Here is a 20202-nt window from a genome sequence, read left to right on the forward strand (position 1 = left end):
AGCCTGCATGAGAACAAAATGGTTTCACTTTCAATCACATGTTAACTTACCGTACTTGAGGTTTTTTTCTCCTGCTCTGTAAATTTGAACTTTAATTACATACAGGAGTCTCCTGCAGGATTTAACAAGCTAATAATAAAGCAGGAGAAAATAAATTCTAAATTATACAGAATTTGCAATAAAAGGAAGTGCAAACATTAGATGAGTCTTTACAGGAAGAGTTTAGAAAAGCTGTGTCAGTCACATGCAAGACGTGTATAAGGCTGCATAATTGGTTTTAACTCCTAAATGGCAGAGACGTGCACAGTGAGACTGCAGGGCCATGATCTATGCACCAAAACAGCTTCATTAAAGTTGTTTTGATGAATATAGTGTCCCTTTAATGAATGTGTTTAAGCCACTAGCTCTTCATGTAAAAAAGAACAGATTAAATAAGATAAAAATGGGAATGGAGGAACTGAAGCAATAACCATGATTTGGCCGTTATGCATATCCTTCTTAGCAATTAATAATTGTGGCTCTATTAAGCCAAAACATTTGGCAGTTCACTGATGTGGCACATGCAGAAACAAAGTATCTCCCTAACCCAGATTAGTAATAAAACATTTAGTAAGACATTTTGTGGCAATTTACTGGTTAACAAAAAAATAAACTTATCAATAGCACGCAGCCATTGCCTGAGTTAACGGGAGACGTAGTTGAGTTACTGAGCCAAGGTTTTTTTTTTTTTTTTTTTTTGCATATATGCCAAATCAGATATTGCCTTGAAATCAGTACCATGTAATATAAACCCCCACCCCAAAAAAATAAATAAAACTTATTAGGTTCTTAGATTTACTACAGTCGAAAAATATACAAAGTATCCAAACCTTTAAAAAGGAAACATAGGCATATTTGTAGATTCCACTTCCACTTAAAAGGCTAATAAAAGTGACACGTTTTGGGTTCGATATTAAAAAAATGAAATGTTATATTTCTATTGGACTCAATGTAAATAAACAAGAAAAAAATGTAAGTATTTATATATATTTATAGATAATTTCCCCTAGTTACACTTCATAACCTGTACACTATATACCTTTGTAACAAACCGATATAGTACAAATTCTGTACAAAATTTAACTGCATAGATTATATATCGAATTTAATGTGCAACAATGTAAACCCTTAAAGCATTATAAGCAACAAATCACTCAAATAATTTACAGGGCACTTGGTGAATAAGTGTATTTTCATTTACCTAACATAACATAACTGTTAGATAAGGTATACACCAATAGTAACTAAAAAAACAAAACAAAAAAAACAAAAAAAACAAAACAAAAAAAAAAACCCTAGAAAATAAAAACAATTCTTCCCATCACCAAAAGTGCTAATTTTTGGAAATGTACACACACACACTCCTTCTATATACATGTATGTTGATTAATTTAAAAAAGGTTTGTTTTGAATGGCTACATTAAAGCAGCAGAGTTGTTTTTACTGTAAATGTAATTAAAGAGTCCAAAAAGGAGAACATGTAAAGCAATTCATTGAAATGGTTCCATTTGAATAACTGTCCAAAAATTGCTGAAATAGGTTCGTACGGTGGTAAAATATTAAAAGAAAAGAGAAAAATGCCAGTATATTGTTGCATTGATGAAGTACTAAAAAGGAGATTATGATGAATGCTAATGTAGTCCAAGTGAAACATGGCACCCAAATTGCAGGGTAAAAAAAAAAGTAATGGAAAGAATAAAATATATAAATTTAAAACGAAAAACAAAAAGAACAGACTAACATTGCTTTGTCTTTACACTTGACCTTGTGCGGCTTTCTCAATATAATATACATTAACCAAATGACGTTTTAGATGCTTTGTATATTCTTCTTCTTTCCTGAAAGCACGATCACAGAAGATACATACAAAGTTTTCGCTTGCAACATTACTTTTGGAAGCACTCGGTTCTACAGTAGACTTAGGTTCTGGCTGTTCTTGCACAGATGGCACGCCATTTAATCCAGAGTCATCACTTCTTTCTGATACATTGTCACTTATATCACTGCCATCATGACTATGTATTCCTTCATCTTCCTCAGTATCAAGCGATTCATTGCTGGAAACATCGCACGGAGAGACCTGAATCTCTTTTGGTTCACAGTCATTCACACTCTTAGTACAACATTCTACTAGCAAATTCTGGGTTCCAATGGATTCTTCTGGTTTTGGCGATTCCGCATTTATTTTTGGTTTGTCCAGCTCGATGGGTTCCATACATATTTCTACATTGCAAGGGTTTTCTGATATTTCTTGTGATGAATCATTACTTCTTTGAAAATCAGAGGTTTGTTCTGATATCTCCTGTCCTAGGTCCTCATTCATTTGTACATTGGAAGTATGTTCTGATTTGTCCTCCCCTTCCAGATTCTTATCTTCTTGAACAAAACTGCAAACCTCTTCTGGCCTCTGTTGGACTTCGAGCAACTCCTTTGCATCTAAACTGCAAGACTTGTCGGACATTTCATGTCCTTCATTTTCCTTGCCTATTTCTAACTTGTCATCCTTTTCCAATTCATTTTGTTCTTGTGGTTCCTCACTTTTTTCCACAGTGCAAGCATTTTCTGAGGTATCAGAAGGACAGTAGTTCATTGTGGGTGCTTCATTAGAGTCTAAAACTTTAACAAGTGGCGTGCCTTGGCAATTAAAACTCTCGGAGGACTCATTCACTTGCACACTTTCAGAGTCCTGGTCACTTGGTGTTTGGAAGTTGGACTCTGCTTCAACTGCAATGTTGCTAGGAGTCACAACATCTAGGCTAGCAGCATTTTTATCATTCTCAATTGGTAACTCATTCGACACATTTATATCTTGAGTAGGCAAATGCAAAGAAGCATTGCTGTTGCAAGTGGGTACATTAACTATTACACTATCATTTATTTTACATTCCGTTTGTACTTCTTTATTCTCCTGAGGATCTGCAGTTGGAATTGAAACATCCTCCTCCCCTTCTGCACACTCCTGGACAGATGTTTTTCCAGTACACGTTGTCAAAGTAGAGCCAGTATCATTGACCTGGGTTTTCTTTTTTGGAGAGTTTTCTTTTCCCACATTTTTATCTGAAACTGCTTTTTTAGATTTCATCTTCAGTTTCTTTCTCTTGCCTTGTTCGATGGCTTTCTTTTTGTCATTCTTGATGGAAAGTTTGTTTTTCTTATTTGTTTTCATGCGTCGTTTCATTTTATGTGTTTTTTTACTTTTTAATGTCTTTGTAACTACTGCTACTTGTGAGCCCTTGTTTTTTTGTACCAGTTTCCTTTTCTTTATATTGATAGTTTCTGCATCACTGGTGTTAGACTGATTTTCAGGTGCAACGGTTGCCTTCCTTTTGCCACATTTAACCTTTGAAGGTATCTCAGCGCTAACTTCATTGCCATCAGGCTTAGGCTGTGAAACGGACCTGCGGCTACTTCTAGTGACCTGCGCAATCACAGGATCAGGAATCTGCTTCTTAGGTTTCACACTCTCTTTTTTTTCTACTTTCACACTCTTTTCAGGTTTCTTTACTTCAGATTCATTTTCTTTTGCATATTCATTGTCATCTTGCACGTCTATTGCAGTAATGTCAAATACGGCTACTTCCCCTTTTTTTGTTCTTAGTTTCACTTTGGACACATCCATTGTAATATCAGAACATCCAGAGTGTCTGGATTTGATGTGATACTGAAGGTTACATTTCTTGGATGCTGCGTAATCACACACAGGGCACAAAAACTGCCGAGGGTTGACGTGTAATTCTACGTGCTTTTTGAAGTTGCTTCGATCAGCAGTCTTGTACTTGCAGTGTGGACACGTTAAAGGTTTTGGCCCGTTGTGGACCTGTCTTGCATGGCGTGTTACTTCATGCTGATTTGATGCAACATAACTGCACTGTTCACACTTGAAAGGCTTCTCACCTGTATAAAGAGATAACACCAAAAGAAATGATGGTAAGAGCTAGCAGAAACATAATTCAGGTTAAAATAAAAACACACAAACACAGAACACATTTACCACGTTACTACAAATGTAGAAATAAAATAAAAATAAATATGTATAAAAGGAAAGGGAAAATGCAAATACAAAATAAGATACACACATGCTATAATTATATAAACATTATAGAATTCATACCCGTCTGCTCCATTGAAGGCATTGCAAGTAAAACAAAATTTTTGTTAATGCTTTTGTTTCAGAAAAAAAACCCAAACACACAAAACAACATTTTTGCATTTTAAACGTAATGTTAAAAAGGCAATACCATCAATTAAGGGAAATACATTTTCAATTTGTCATGCTTATTTTGTGTAATGTAATGTTTAAGATCCTTGAATGAATCGTCCATAAATGTAAAGAAAAACATTCTGATAGAATTTATATAAAGCTACATATTGCTACATTGGATAGAATTAACAAATGTAATTATAGAAGCATTATTTTTCACCTCTTCCTCTCACTCTGCATTATTGTGTATGGATAAGGATTAAAACAATACATGTCCATACAATTAAAAAGTAACTACTCACTCACCTATACATGCAGCTAAATGCCCTAGCAATTGTTTATCTTGTTTAACAATCAGGTCACAGTGGGTCACATTACATCATGAATTTAATACAAACATCTTATAAGCATTTCATACTGAATACCAGGCGTGTTTTAAAACTGCACCTTCCATGATGCTTTGTCATTCTCAAGGCACCCAAAAGGCTTGCAAAGCATAATGGGAGTTGTAGTTCTACGATATTTTGGGCACCCCGCTCTGTACTATAACTGATCGCATCAGAAAGTAATTTAAAAAGTTGATCAATGATTTTGATTGGACTTGTTTAGTGCAGTTTTCTTTAAATCAGATTTATTTTAAACTCTCCACATTGATTTTTGATTTGTACTATAGTACAGAATGACTTTGTTTGCGACCAACCTGAATGTGTCCTCATATGTCTTGTCAGGTGGGTTTTTTGTGAACTTGAGTAAGGACACATGATGCATTGATAAGGCCGTTCTCCTAAATGCAAAAACAAAAACATTTTTTAGTTGCTACAATGAAAAATTTAGTCTGTTTTACATAAACTTTTTTTTTTTTTTAATGAATAACAGTTGTAGACAGAAATTAAGCAGGGGGAATGCATATTGCAACAAAATCATGGCAACTATTTTAATGACAAAGCAATCAAAACCATAAGCAAAGTAAGAACAAGAAGGGTAAAGGCTTGGGTACCACAAGGGATGGAAGACAATACAGTAATTATATAGTGAGGGTGTGGTAGAGAATGCAATAGTATGAGTGGCTATATAGACAAATCCAGTTTTTGCTGATTGGTTGGGCAAAAGGCAGCTAAGTCAACCCAGTCTTCAGGGCTTAAAGGGGTAAAAAAAAGAAAGTTATGCTCTAAGTTTGAACACATTCAGATCACCTGAAATAATGTAGCAGTTATGTCTCTCAGACAAAATAGGGACCAATTCTTCATTAATAAAGATCTCCTCCGCTCAGTGTATGCTCACTGGAACAGTTCTAAGACCCAGTAGGAAACTATCAGCTGTGAGCTGCATTCATCAGATGTGTAGTGACATGTAGCAGAATGTCACAACAGAAAAAAGTACAAAGTGCAGTAATCGATCTTTGTGTGCAAGTGATGGGATTATGGGCAGATATTATAGGGTGGACCAGAAGGGTTTGATCAATTCATAACTTGACCACGTATCAACAAGACTATTTCTGAAATGACCACACCTGCAGCATGAAAAACTGTGACAACCAGCTAGTCTGAAGAATCTGAGTAGGCTCTAGTATAACAGAATGATGTACATTCTTTTTATATATATGATTTATTGGCAAGAAGAAAGGTTCTTCTCCCAGTATTGAATTGTCATCAAGAAGACTAAGGAACTTAAAGGGACACTGTAGTCACCAGAACAACTACAGCTAATGTAGTTATTATAGTGTGTTTAGTATATAGTATATGTCCTTACAGGCATTTTAATGTAAACAATGCTTTTTCAGAGAAAAAATTGCTGCCCAGGGACACCTCTAGTAGCAGTCATTTAGACGGCCACAAGAGGTGCTTCCTGGGTCAGTGACGCACGTTCAGCATCTCCATGCAGAGCGTTCTTCACAGAGGTGCATTGATTCAATGCATCTCTATGAGGAGATGCTGAATGGCGCAGTGCTGCATTTTGCCATGCATGCACAATAGCCTCCCTATAGTTTCCTATGGAAGCGCACTGGATTAGTTGAGATCATCAAATCTGATGATAGCCAAGGAGGTGGAGCGGGGCCAGCCACAAGGAGACCAAGGGGGTGCTGAAAATAAGGTACTTAATCTCATCTATTAAAGGCAGCAGGAGACAGGATCTAGGGGACCTAAACAGTGGTCTTATAACTATAGTATAAGGAATACACGTTTCTATTCCTGACACTATAGTGTTCCTTTAAGCCTTAGGGAAGAAGGAATTTGCATAAACAGGTACTGCAGGGGACCAGAAGGTAACTAACTCACTGCTTGACAGATATTGTCAGGTATTGTCAGGGTGATTAAAGACAATTAGAACAGAGGGAAGAATCCAACAAGCCTGCTCGTGATACTGAAATTTTTTCCATAAAGAGGGATTGTCTAGGTCCACCATGTCCAAGAATGGGATATGGAAACATGTCTGACTTCTAGAGGTTCAGTAACAAGGTCCACACGTCGACTACAAAAATCAGGGCTAAAAGGGGCTGGTAGTTAAACTTGTATATTGATGTGATATCCGACAGACACTGAATGTTCAGGAAAGAAAAGTTATCTTTGCACCATCTGAAATCATGTTGTGGTGTGAAGTGCAGCTACATGATATGGTTAGGAGTAAGATCTCACATTTTGAATTCATTTTGAGACCGTGAGAAAAATATCAATATGTTGAATATTTTTCAGAGTGTTATATGGGAATGTCATTGGTGTAGGGCAGGCATAGGCAACTTTCGGCACTCCAGATGTTTTGGACTACACATCCCATGATGCTTTACCAACAATATACGTGTAAGAGCATTATGGGGGATGTAGTCCACAACATCTGGAGTGCTGCAGGTTGCCTATCCCTGGTGTAGGGTATGATTCTGATTTCTCTGGATGTACACCTTTATTTGTGAGCTGAAATGAGTTACACTGAAGAAGGATTCTTTACCAATAATGAATAGTAAAGGGAATATAGAGTGTCTTATTGCACAGCTGCAGTTGCATAGCTTCCAAATGCCCTTATTTGGGAGAGGCAGTCTCTATTTTTGGCACAAAATTCACCTGTCCCTCTTTTCTTTCCCAATATTGTTGGGGTGCCTGAGTGTATACCAGAGCTCCACAGCAATAATACTTACATTAACAGGTCTTTAAAATACAATAATTGTGTTTAGAATTCAGTTTGTGTGAATCGATATTAGCAAACCAACCAACAATGTAGGCATGATATGAAAGACTAATATTCCCTACTGAACCCTTTTATGGTATCAATAAGTAAAGTTCAAGGCATTAAGCCCTATGGATATTAAATTGATATATTGCGTTATCCCTATCTTTCCTTTCAGAGACAAAGCCGAATTGGTCCAGATTAATCAAAGATGCCATCTGTAGATTAAATGGATGGGAAAAATACCTTAATGTTGGCGTTCAACACTGAGATCAAATTATAGCTAAGGCAGGGCTTAAAGGATTACTCAAAGCACCATGACCACTTAATTATTTGAAGCATTTGAAATGCTGCACATACAGAGATGAATCCCACAACTGCTGGAGGTGCAAGTGCACCTCTGGCAATGTCATTAACTAGCCCAGAACAAAGTTAGGGCTGGCTAATATAAATTCTGTGCAAATTGGCATATGACACCAACATGCTGGTGACAGACAGCCAATGGCGGCACAGCCCTACCGTCCGTCCGCTCTCATCTTCCTCTCATTCCGGCAAGGGGAAATGACGTTGGTAAAGGGGGATTGGGTTGAGCAGAGATCTTGGACACTGTGTTGGTAGATGAGTAGATGAGTTTTAGCTATTTTTTTTTTTTAAATGTGTGTGTGTGAGGATGCACAGGGATTCCAATTCCAAATATGCCACAAAAGCAAAGGGAAAAAAATAAAACTTTATATACTGGCAAGGAATTTGCCTAGCATAAAAAAAAAAAAAAATAAAAAAAATCATATAGGACATGATTTAAAAGCATTTACATTGTTAACGTTATGACAATTTTGCTGCAATTATAATCTGTTTCACCACTATTAATATAAGCTGATGCTTTCAAACAGCATTGAACAGAACGTCAGACTGCTCAGGGCTGAATTGCAACATGACAATGGCCGCTGGTTACAGCGACGGAAGGGTTCTTGATTTTCATTTGAAAGAACAGTGTTTTGCGCGTTACTGTTCTGATACTGACCCTTAAAATTTCTAACCAAAAGTATAGTGCAGCATCAAACTATTGGAATTCACACACAATAAAAAAAAAAAAAAAGTGATATGTGCATATTATTTCAATAATTAAAAGATGTTTTAACAGAGGCCCGTAACATTGTGGAAGACGGTCTATAGAGATATGGATTGTAGTGTGACTCAATGGAACATTGATTTGTAAGTAATATTAGATATGGCAACAGTGCAGAGCTTTAAAATTCACACAAACAAAAACAAAAAAAAATTATTATAGAAAGGGGATCTTTGGAGGCCTTGCTCAAATGAACTTACACTCTATGAGGTAGGAGGATATATATCTCTAGGTGTCTTGCCAATGCAGGACCTACTTTGTTTCACAAACAATAGTTGATTTTTGGCAAGATGTGGTAAAAGCCAAGTTTTAAGCAACTTCAGCCTTCCTGGGTCATTGAGAATGTACAATAACATCTTTGCAGGATCTGCAATATTCTACAGAGCCCTTGCACACTTTGAGAATACATTAGTGACATGACTCCAACGAAGTAGGTGAAGCCAATAGAAGCTGAAGGGCTGAACCAGAAGATGGAGGTATCAAGTCAGTATAGACAATTTAACCCTCTCCCACGCAGACAGATGTCTCATTTCAGCACTGCTTTAAATAGGCAGAACGAAGTGTGGCGGGTAGTGTCTGTGAGTAAGTTACTGACTATGTTGGTTACATAAACTTAAAGGGTCACTATAGTGTCAGGAAAACAAACCCATTTTCCTGACACTATGTCATCCTTGGTGGCCCCTCACCCTCAGGGGCCCCCTCCCACGGCGCTGAAGGGGTTAAAACCCCTTCAACAGCTTACCTTAATCCAGCGCCGGGCTTCCTCGGCGCTGGGATGCAAATTTCGCATCCAGCGTTGCAGAAGCGCCTCTAGTGGCTGTCAGGAAGACAGCCACTAGAGGTTGGATAAACCCTGCTATGTTTACATGTGAAGGGTTAAAACCTGAGGGACCTGGAACCCAGGCCACTTCATTGAGCTGAAGTGGTCTGGGTGACTAAAGTGTCCCTTTAAGCTACTTTAAACTGAGTCAAAGGTGGCTTAGTCATATTTTTGTGTATTTATTACCCTGTTTTACAAAGTTGTACTAGCATCTGTCTTTACATTTCACGTATGAGACTCATCATGTGAAACCAATCAATAACTTCTTAGAACATCTCCAGATTTCTCATATGCATTTATTGTTTTATTAATGAAATATGTACTAAAAGTGTGTCCCCATATTTTTACTATGTAACATATTTTACAAACAATGATTCAACTTTTTTTTTTTAAAGACACCACTAAAGCAAAAAAAAATAATAATATGTAATTCAATTAACAGTTATTCCAATAACATGCAAAAACACATGCTACAACAAACAAACATAGCATTTACCACACCATTTCCCAATTGTTTTACAATATACCAAGGTAACTCTAGTAAAGCAATACTGAGTGGAGTGTATTAGAATTATGTTTGCTGTGTACAAATCAGTCTCCCAGGAGACGTAAAGTGTAATTATTTGGTTTGCCATGTTTAAACCCAGACTTTCAATATTGGGCATTTGAGGCTATGGGCCACCTTTCAAAGAGGTTAAATTAAGGGTGCATACAATGAGCAATATTAAAATGATACTAGGATACAAAACCAGAACATTTTAATCGTAGTAGTTTTGGTAAAATACCCTGTCCCTGCAGTCAGACACATGTAAGCACTTTTAATCAGACAGCCAACAGAGGCACTTCCTCGTGGAAGCTTTGTTTGTTTTTTTTTTTTTTAAAAAGGGGGGGGGAAGGGGGAAGTGTGCAATGTAAGCAACACTTGAACATTAAAAATATAATATATTTATTTTTAATATTAAAGTTGTCCTTTAAAAATATCAGCAGATGTTTTTCTTCCTATGCAAGCATAAAACATGTATTTTTACATAAAAGAGTGTTAGTTGTACTACACTTTTAACTGAAATATATGATTAGAAACAGAAAGCGATACAAGTTTCTGCTACTCCTCACGCCAGTGGGCCTGTGTGCCAGAGAGGTAACTTAATCTCTTTGTGTCCAGACAAATGTGAGCAGTAATGGGGGATTCCTATTTCCCAGGACAGTCAGTTCCAGGCGCTGGGCAGAAAGATCCCCCCCCCCCCCTCTTTATCCCTGCAGAGGGCATGCAGCAGGCCAGATACAGGATAAGGCCATGAAGCCTGTGGTTTGCAGCTTCATCTGGTGCAAAGCACAGTAATCGCTTCCTCAAAGTCCTGCACTCACTAATAAGCACCAGACCACGAGGTAGCAATTACTGTGCTTTGCATCACAAAGCGCTCATGCTGTAATGTTTTAACTCCTGCTGGACCACCAGGGATCATAGCCATCCCGCACCCACGAAAGACTGAAAGGCAAAACAGAGCACCCTTACACACAGCCAACAAACCCCCCACTCATTGCACACAACACACAAACATACTAAACACAGTCAGTGCGCACACACAGAAACACTACACAATGCAAGCACACTGAGTAAACACAGAGGAAGAGACACTCTAGGTAGGGGCCTCAGTATTTCTAATGAAAATTATTTTGTGGTTCAGGACAAGTAGCTTGTCATGAGGGACATGTGGATTGGGTTACCACTTTAGTCCCGTGGACAAGTAGATTTTTTTTTTCCCCTCACCCACAATTTCCACACCCATGAGTAAGTGACAGTGAACCTGGAGTAAAAAAAATACTGCACTGTATATTCCATATTCATGAGCACGTGTTTATTTCAGGTATAAAATATGCTTACCTGTATGGGTCCTTATATGCTGAATATAATTATTTTTGCGGTCTGAAAAATACGAACATTGCGAACACGTATAGACGATCCTTGGAAAGTGATTACGCAGGTGTTTCTTCCAGTGGTATTCGCTGACCGTAGTATAGGTGCATATGGTGCACTTGTACACCCTCTCGTTTTCACCAACTTTGTTGTGGTGCTTCAAATGAGCCAGATAGTGATCAAATCGGTTAGTATTGTAGCCACACCGATCACATCGTATAGGTCCTTTGGAGAAATCAGCTTCCTCTGGTATAGAAGAATCGGATTCCTTTGTCTCTGTGTTTTTCGGAGATTCATTATCAATAAAAGGCTTTGCACTGTGTGACTTGATATGAAGAACAAACTCTTCCTCGTTTTCTGCCCTGTACTGACAAGGTTTGCACCTAAAAGGTTTACTTTTGAGGCACTTATTTTTGTCTTCTGTAACAGCAGGAGTTTCTGCATCTTTTTCTGGATCCGTATTTACTGGACTAGATGGAACAGTTAATTCAGTATCACATGCAGTTTCTTTCTGGCTTTCAGGGGGTTCCACCTCAATGATATGAAATACACTGGAGTCAAGGTCCACATTGTGGGACTCTTCCATCCTTTCCCCTTCACTGTCCGAGAAACTATTGTCATTGACAGTTGTTAGCTCTGCCATTTGCCTTTCTTCTTCCATCATGTAGTCACAACAGTTGCCACTAACCTCCCCGGTTAGAGCCACATTGGCCAGCATAATCAACCGAGGGGCTGCCATATCAGCTTTAGAAAGATCATGTAACCCGTACATATCCCCATCCAGTGAAATTCCATAATTGCCATTGTTGCCAAACAAGCCACTGCCACCTGCTTGGCTAACCATTTGAGTAGCCATGGTGGGATCTGCAAAGAGAGCCAAGAAAAGAATTAATCACAGATAAAACGAACACTTAATCAAATTAACCACACACTATATTGTAATGATCACAATCTATACAGGTAAGGAAATTATATTGCAAATAGCTATATACATACATCATACACGCACACACACAATGGAGATAAGTATCGGGACACACCTCTTAATTATTGAATTTAGGTGTTTCAATCAGACCCATTGCTACAAGTGTATAAAATAAAGCACCTAGCCATGTAGTCTGCATTTACAAACATGTGTGAAAAAAACTATAAATGGATCATTCTGTGAATTCAAGTTCCGTGAATCCAAGCATGGTACTGTGATAGGAAGCCACCTTTATAATAGGTCAGTTGGTGAAATGTAATATATTGTACATGAGTGCAAGCGCTTAGTGAATAGACCCCTAAATAATCAATCTGGGGTGACACTACTTTTCCTATAATAGACTGAATTAACAGTTCACTTTGATCGGTCCACCTTCCCAATAGTGGTCTGTAGGTCAGATAGATTGGGTACTTCGTATCCAGTAGCAGGTGACTAAATGTATCTAACTGGCAGTGTAATTGCTGTATCCAATAGAATGTATACACTTCCAATGTCTTAAAAGATACAAGGAACATAATATAGTAGAATAATGTAACTATTATATTCCCAAAATCCCTTCACCCTATATGAAACTCTTACACAATAAAAATGTGGCTGTTGTGTCCAATAACCACAAACAGCGCACAGTACAGCATAGTATAAAACAGCAGTTTTGCCGGGCTCTGTTACCACTCCGCTGACACACTCCAATACACCAGTCTCCTGTGTGTTAGCCAGGATGGGTGACCCAAGAACCAGAGGGACCTTGCCGCAGCAACAGCTGAATACCTTCTGTAAGCTTTTAGCGCGAGAGCCGCTCTCTACATCAAAGCATTTCGCCTGCTCCCCACAGGCCCTTTCAAGATAAAGATATCACCCCTGCTAGATAGTCTATGGTCAAGTATGAGTTGTATTATTTTGAAAGTGGAAGCGTTTAAGAACAGCAGAAACTAAGCCACAAAGCAGAAGACCACGTAAAGTCACAGAGTGCTGAAGTGCATGGTGGGTAGAAGTCACCAACTTTGCAAACATCCACTGGCATTAATATCAGCACAAAAACTGTGAGGAAAGTCATTTATGGAATGGGTTTCCTTGGTTGAGCTGCTGCATGCAAGCCTCACTTAACCAAGTACAACGCCAAGCGACTGAGTGGTGTAGAGAACTCCACTACTGGACTCTAGAGCAGTGGAAACATGTTCTGTGGAGTGATGAATCACACTTCTCTGTTTGGCAGTCTGGTGGGAGAGTCTGGGTTGACAGCCTTACTGCATTGTACCAACTGTAAGGATTGGTGGAGGAGGAACAATGGTATGGGGCTGTTTCTCAGTGACCAAGCTAGGCTCCTTCCAGTAGAGGGAAAACTTAATGCTTCAGCATACCAAGACATTTTGGACAATACTATGCTTCACACTTTGTGAGAACTAAGGAACTATTTTGGATCCTAATTCACTATTAAATCATTCAAAAACAGAATCCAAATGAAACTGAAGACAGCAGGGGATTTAATGACACAAAGTGATTGTGCTCACAGTGTTTCTTTCACTATGATATTTAAAGTAGCAATGCCACTTATGAGGGTTTCATATAAAAAATAATAGTTGAAAACAAAAAAATAATTTCATTGGAATTTCTTTGATAAGAGCAGAAGATGTCTATAAGACAAAGAAGGGGTTATTTTGTTTCCCGTATAACCTGAATTTAATTAAAATCTGACAATTCTCATTGTCTGCTGCTCACGACTGATGTAAATATGCATCTTCGCGCATGAGTCAAACTATTTGCCCATGATGCCATTATACAAGTGGAAAAATCACCTTTGAGGTCTATTGATAAAAAAAAAAAATGCCAAAAACCCACGGGTGACAGTGTCATTTTAATGATTCTGATTTTTAGCATTATTTAGGCCTGAATTGTTGTAATAAACAAATATTTCTCTCTCTTTTTTTTTTTTAAAGGCACAAAATGGAATACTGGCAAACCATATCAAGTTGTAAAGTGTATCCATACTGATATAAAATACACGGACAGGCAAAAACATTTCATTCTGGATGAACTTCTGGAAATGCATTTTAACTGTTACTTATTTTTAGGCATTTACTGTTAAGCTACTGGAAAAGACATTCTGCAAAGTCTTTAAAGGCTTAAAGATTCGCTCAGCAGAGTGTTGACTTAGTTAACTGAATATCAATTTTCAGATAGACTTCAATGAAGGAACTGCTATTCAGTAAGCAAAGTATACCTTTACTCTGCTAAGAGAATCCAGCTCACGGTGCCCATATGTGGCTTCACATGCAGTCAAACAGTGGCACGCTAGCATACATTTGTGTGCTAAGAATTCCAGAATGGCTTTCATTTTGCTTGTTGAGTAGATTGACTGTGCATGCATTATTATTATTATTTATAAAGCGCCAACAAATTCCGCAGCGCTGTACAATGCATCCACTTTGAGATCTTCAGTAATTTTTTTTTTATACATACCATTGCTGGGGATTTCCCAGCACACAGCATAGGTTAAATATAGTCCTATCTCCAGGCGACCTTGTGATGATCAACATGTTTTGTAAATCCACTTCAATAACAAGCAAAATTTAATTAGTATTAAGTTTATTATGGTTATTTTATATTTAATAATAATTACGTTATGCTTTAAATATTATACACTTTGTAGCTCTGGTGATAATCCATAAACTGGTAATTCCTACAATGAGAAGAAAAACGCTCGACACATACATCTACTCTAACATTGTAGTAGACTCCATGCAATGCAGCAATGAAGTTGCGAGCGAGAAAGATAAATTTGATTCTTGAATGTAATGAAAAAAATGAATACTATCTAGCTACAACAGGATGGAGCAAATGACGAAAAAAGTAAAATGAAATGTGAAACAAACCAGTGAAAAGAGCAATCGAATCGGGTAAATGGGCAGGAAGAGAGCTCCCAGCAGGAATGACAAGTAAACAAGAATTCACAGCAGGGTGTGTGAAATATAAATGAAATAAAGGTGAGGTTGTTTAACATAGAAGACAAGAGAGCTTCTCATGCTATTGTACAAGTCACAGGATGCTTTGCAAATACATCTATAGCAGCTACTGGTGAATATACTAGCCCATGGCAATATTGGTTTATATTTAAGTGTGTAAATCCCTGCACAATATTTCAAAAATGTGGTAAAAATAGAATATATTTTAGATTACGGTTTAATTTCTACTTTTTTTTGTATTTGCATACCAATAACGCCATTGGAAGTATCCTGGTAAGGTGAGAAACACTTTCAACTTTTTTCTTTAGCACTAAAAATGTTTTCCCTATATGTATTGCAAGTTATTTTGTTCAAGATCTGGAGCAATAAATCTCAACTACTTTTATGGTACTGTCTGCAGCGTATTTTTTAATGTGTTCTAGACGCTGCCAGCAGCTATATTCCATACTGTGAGAAACTGCACATAAATAGATTAAACCCTCGACTGTCGGGAGTGTAACCCCACCTCTGGAGGTGTCACTGGGGCATCATCAGTCAACCTGAAACAAGAGTTCTGAGCTGGCTAATGTTAATTTGGTGCACAGAATAACATGCAGTGACTTCAATTGTTCAGTTGATAATTCTTAGCAAATCAATGGTTGTTATGATCATCGTCCAGCTTCTGCGGCTTTGTAGACGCCGGATGGATGTTGACAGTTGGCGCCGGCGTGGATCCAGGTAAGAGGGAAAAAATGAATTACATTCATTGACTTCGATTGTTCAGTTGATAATTCTTAGCAAATCAATGGTTGTTAGGATCAACTTCCAGCTTCTGCGGCTTTGTAGACGCCAGATAGATGTTGACAGTTGGCGCCGGCATGGATCCAGGTAATCGGAAAAAAAGGTTTTAAATAGTTTGCCCGATTACTGGGAAATGGGGACAGGGTACTTCTGGCATCTTAACCACTATAGCAGGCTGGAGCGGTTATGATGCTCAGAGTAAAAATTTAAATGAAAGAAAAATGCAAGATTTAGGTATGGATTTTTATACAAGTCCAAAAAAAGATGTCTTCACTTGTAATCAGTTCTCAGTATAAAGGCTAACAGTTATTTCACACCCACTACAGCTCATCTACTTTAGTAGCTGTGATTATGTCTCTGGTGGGGGTCCTCATTTTTTGCCAGAGATTAATCATCCTATTCAGCTGCATGTTACTTATGTATCTACAGTTTCTTTATGCTTAAAATGCTGATGGTGCGGTCTCATAAATTGAATACCGGTAACATACCTGTTTTTTTTTTATATATTATGTATGAATTTATACACTAAAGTTTGTTTAATAAACAAAACATCCTGGTGGTGAGTGAGGCCATCACATTTACAAAGTACAGGAAAAACTCCCTCATAAAAAAACAAAAAAAAAAAAAAAAACCCACTTAAAACAAGAAAATAGACTAAAAATACACAAAAACTGTGGAATACCTGCACAGATTGCAACACAGAAAAAAAATTGTATGGGTCTACTTAACATTTGTTGTCTATATTTTACACCAAATTAATGAAGATTTTTTGGGGAGGTGAAGTCAGTGAAAAAGAGACAATGCTGACAGTTAAAAAATAGTTAAGTTAAGATGAACCTCCTTGCACATATATGGGGATAGGCAAACGCGGCCATTTTCTCAATGCACAAAGCAGACTTTTCCAACTAGTGAACTAACATCCTAGCAACTCTTCTCCTCCCTACAGCCTGCCTCTCAGTTTGTGTAATGAAACCTGTCCTGTAATGGAGGAACACAAACCCCCCTGTCCCTCCATTACTCCCTGAAACGTCGCTCTGAGCAGAAACATTACAATGTATCTCGGGTTCTACATGCTATTCCTGACTAGAAGCAGATAATCTGCCTAAAAAAGTTGTGATCTACTAACAAACTTTTGGAAAGCACGCCCAGCTCCCTCTGCGGCGTCGCTTTCTCCCCAAACCCACCGAGTTCCACAGGGAGGGGTCAAAGCAAATGGTTTATTTTATTTATTAGGTTTGCAGCACCTCGAGCTGTACCCTTTAGGACTAAATCCTCAATAAAAAGTTGGTAATGAACAATCGGAGCGATTAGTGACAAGCACTGTGTTGGCGAGGATTGAAAAAAAAATATATATAAATAAATAAAGGGCGAGGCAAAATATAAAAATTAACATAATACACAACAACTGCTTTCAGCCTTCTAAGTGTCTATTATGCCCGATGGCAGCTGAGAAAACAGCTGAGGGTGGGAAGAAGGGGCTGCCATGAACACACGCAACTCAGCAGGGAAGGAGAGACAGATCGCTGTCCAGCTTCAATGAGCGAGATCGGGCCCACAGATCAGCTAACAAAGTTACCCCTACCGGCCGCAAATCAGCCCTGCCTGGGGTACAAAATATGTAAAAATATAAAGGTGTATAGAGGAGAAAATGTACAAATTGCTGGAGGTTGGAAGGAGGGGGGGACGTTCTCTGGGGTCAGGAAGTGATCATGGTAAAAATACGAAAAAAGTAGCAACATACTGATAATAATTATGAATATGTTCCAGGATAGGGATGTATTAAATGTTTGTGCTGTTATGGGTGAAGAGAGAAATTAAAAAATATATATTTTTTTTAAATTTGGGACAGGTTCATGGTTACTTTAATGAATACAACTCCCTCCCCCCACTGCGGAGGTGAGCAAGCAACATAATGATCAGCACCAAGGAGGGGGAAGAGAGGAACTGCGTTTGTGTTAGTTAAACTTCGGGAGAAACTAATTAAAAAAAAAAAGTTATAACTGCTTTATAGTTGATTTAAAAAACAAAACAAAAAAAAAAAGGAATAAATCGTGCAAAACTAGTTTGAAATAACTACAGTTGGGATCACAAGTTAAATCTAAACTACTAGTATGTACAAAAAATACACGATCTGATTAAATAACCCGAGGTATTAGTAGTAATGGAGTATGCTTCCTATGATGCTAAGTCACAGTGTCTGAGGATCATGGGAATTGTATTCCAAGACAGCTCCCACCCCCCCGGTTAGTCATAACTGCCATCGGGAGTCCAGCGAAAACAGCGCTCTATGTAAAGCAGGATCCTGTGTGGAGATCAGCCCTGGACAGCGCCTCTCGCTTCACGTACACCAACACATGAAGCACTAGTTGCATGTCACCAAGGTTAGAACAAAAGCACATTCAACGCTCAGCGGCTTGACCGCCCCGGGATTCCACGCGTAGAACGTTCACTCACACTGTGTTCTACGGGGATTCCATGACCCTGCACCCACCGATGGCCTGAGACACTCGCTCTAATAACTTCAAGTTGACTCCAAGCATACAACAACACTCCCTCCCCCAACCTCCGGTTCCGGACTTTTCCCCAAATATAAATACATAAAACACTTCCCCAACATCTAGTACTCTCACCTCTTTAGTGGCTCGCTCCACTCACTCAATGAGTACAGCCACTCACACTCCGAGGAGTAGTAACCGTGAATTCACCGACCAATCGATCAGATTTCGCAGGCAAACCCTCGCAGAAGTGTACTCGGCTCGCATTCCAGCACACGCTGCACTTCGGCTGCCACTCCCCCTCCCCCTCTCTCTCTCTCTCTCTGCGCGGCGCGGTGAGCGAGCACGTCTCGATTACTCGGCTCTGAGCTGGGCAGTAAAGCGCGCACCCGGCGACAACATGCTTCCTGCTGTCCTTTGTTTGCCCAGTCATCACATTCTGCTTCGCGCGCCCCCGATGGCAGCTTCGGTTTTTTTTTTTTTTTTTTTTTTTTTTTTAGTGTTAATGGGGGAGACAAGGCCATGTCTAGGCTTAGAGAGTGTGGCTGAAACATTACCTCAGACATAAAAAGGGAGTGGGGTGGCTGGGACTGCACACTAATTACTGCTGTAGTCTTTTGTTAAAAACAAAACAAAGCCTTGTATAACTCAAAGACCTATTGTAATGGATCTATGAGGAAAGCTTGTGTAGTATTTAGTTTATTTATACAGTAAATAAGTTGTGTCACCTCTGTACTCATTTATATTTTAAAATGTTGTGAGGCATGTATTCATAGGTTTATATGCCTCACTATAAATTAGTTTTAAATTTCTATTTGTTTAACTGTATGCCTTTGAGAAGGTTTTTCCCTATTAAGTTAACATAGAATGTGATGGCAGATAAGAACTGTTTGGCCCATCTAGGCTGCCCAATTATCTAAATACTTTTATTAGTCTTTGGTCTTATCTTAAGTCTAGGATAGCCTTATGCCTATCCCACGCATGCTTAAACTCCCTCACTGTGTTAACCTCTACCACTTCAGCTGGAAGGCTATTCCATGCATCCACTACCCTCTCAGTAAAGTAATACATCCTGAAATTATTGTATGTGAAGACAGGTTTTTGTATATCTATAACAGGGGGAAGCAACCTAGGGCACTCCAGATGTTTCAGATTACACCTCCCATGATGCTTTGCCAGCATTTTGGCTGTACAAGTATTGTGGGATATGTAGTCCACAACATCTGGAGTGCGGAAGGTTGCCTACCCCTGATCTAGAATGTAAGCTCGTTTGAGCAGGGCCCTCAACACCCTCTGTTCCTGTGGATTCAGCTTGTATTGTTGCATATACGTGTCTGTTAGTCCACCTATTGTACAGTGCTATGGAATTTGTTGGCACTTTATAAATAATAATATGTACAAAACTGGATTTTCTTCTTATTTGCCTCTAGGCACCAAGATTACACAATCAACTGTCCTTTTTTTTATTATTATTAAATATGTTTGCTGTCAGGGTATGTTGAGCAGCAGTGCGGGCATGAGTGCATAGATGGGATATAGTCTAGAAACTTGGCATAATTATATGGTGAGTTCTTATTTTCTTCACTTTTGTAAAATATTTTTGCAAATTTATTAACATTTAAGCAGGCATAGTAACATATATGTTTTCCTACATTCTATAACTGTTGTCAAACCCTAGACTCAGATGGCACCTCTCTAAGACGACTCTGAGGTGGCACTCATTTG

The 20202-nt window shown here is 38.5% G+C and overlaps 1 protein-coding gene across 1 annotated transcript; it reads right to left on the reverse strand.

Moving 5' to 3' along the window:
• Window positions 1–1395: 1395 nt before the first annotated feature.
• On the reverse strand, window positions 1396–18756 carry REST (RE1 silencing transcription factor). The gene is made up of 4 exons (XM_063457386.1): window positions 18613–18756; window positions 11225–12121; window positions 4941–5024; window positions 1396–3933 (listed from the first exon to the last, which is right to left on the reverse strand). The coding sequence occupies exons 2-4, from the start codon at window positions 12111–12113 to the stop codon at window positions 1793–1795; spliced, it is 3114 nt and encodes a 1037-aa protein (XP_063313456.1). The 5' UTR covers window positions 12114–12121; window positions 18613–18756; the 3' UTR covers window positions 1396–1792.
• Between the last annotated feature and the right edge of the window lie 1446 nt (window positions 18757–20202).

This window comes from Pelobates fuscus, chromosome 5, assembly GCF_036172605.1.
Source record: "Pelobates fuscus isolate aPelFus1 chromosome 5, aPelFus1.pri, whole genome shotgun sequence".
NCBI lineage: Eukaryota > Metazoa > Chordata > Amphibia > Anura > Pelobatidae > Pelobates > Pelobates fuscus.

Excerpts from the sequence above, each read along its gene's own strand:
- REST (XM_063457386.1), bottom strand. The coding sequence starts at position 12,113 with ATGGCTACTCAAATGGTTAGCCAAGCAGGTGGCAGTGGCTTGTTTGGC. Across the intron at positions 5,025-11,224 it reads GCATATAAGGACCCATACAG|GAGAACGGCCTTATCAATGC; the intron begins GTAAGCATATTT and ends TTTTGCATTTAG. Across the intron at positions 3,934-4,940 it reads ACATATGAGGACACATTCAG|GTGAGAAGCCTTTCAAGTGT; the intron begins GTTGGTCGCAAA and ends CTCTTTATACAG.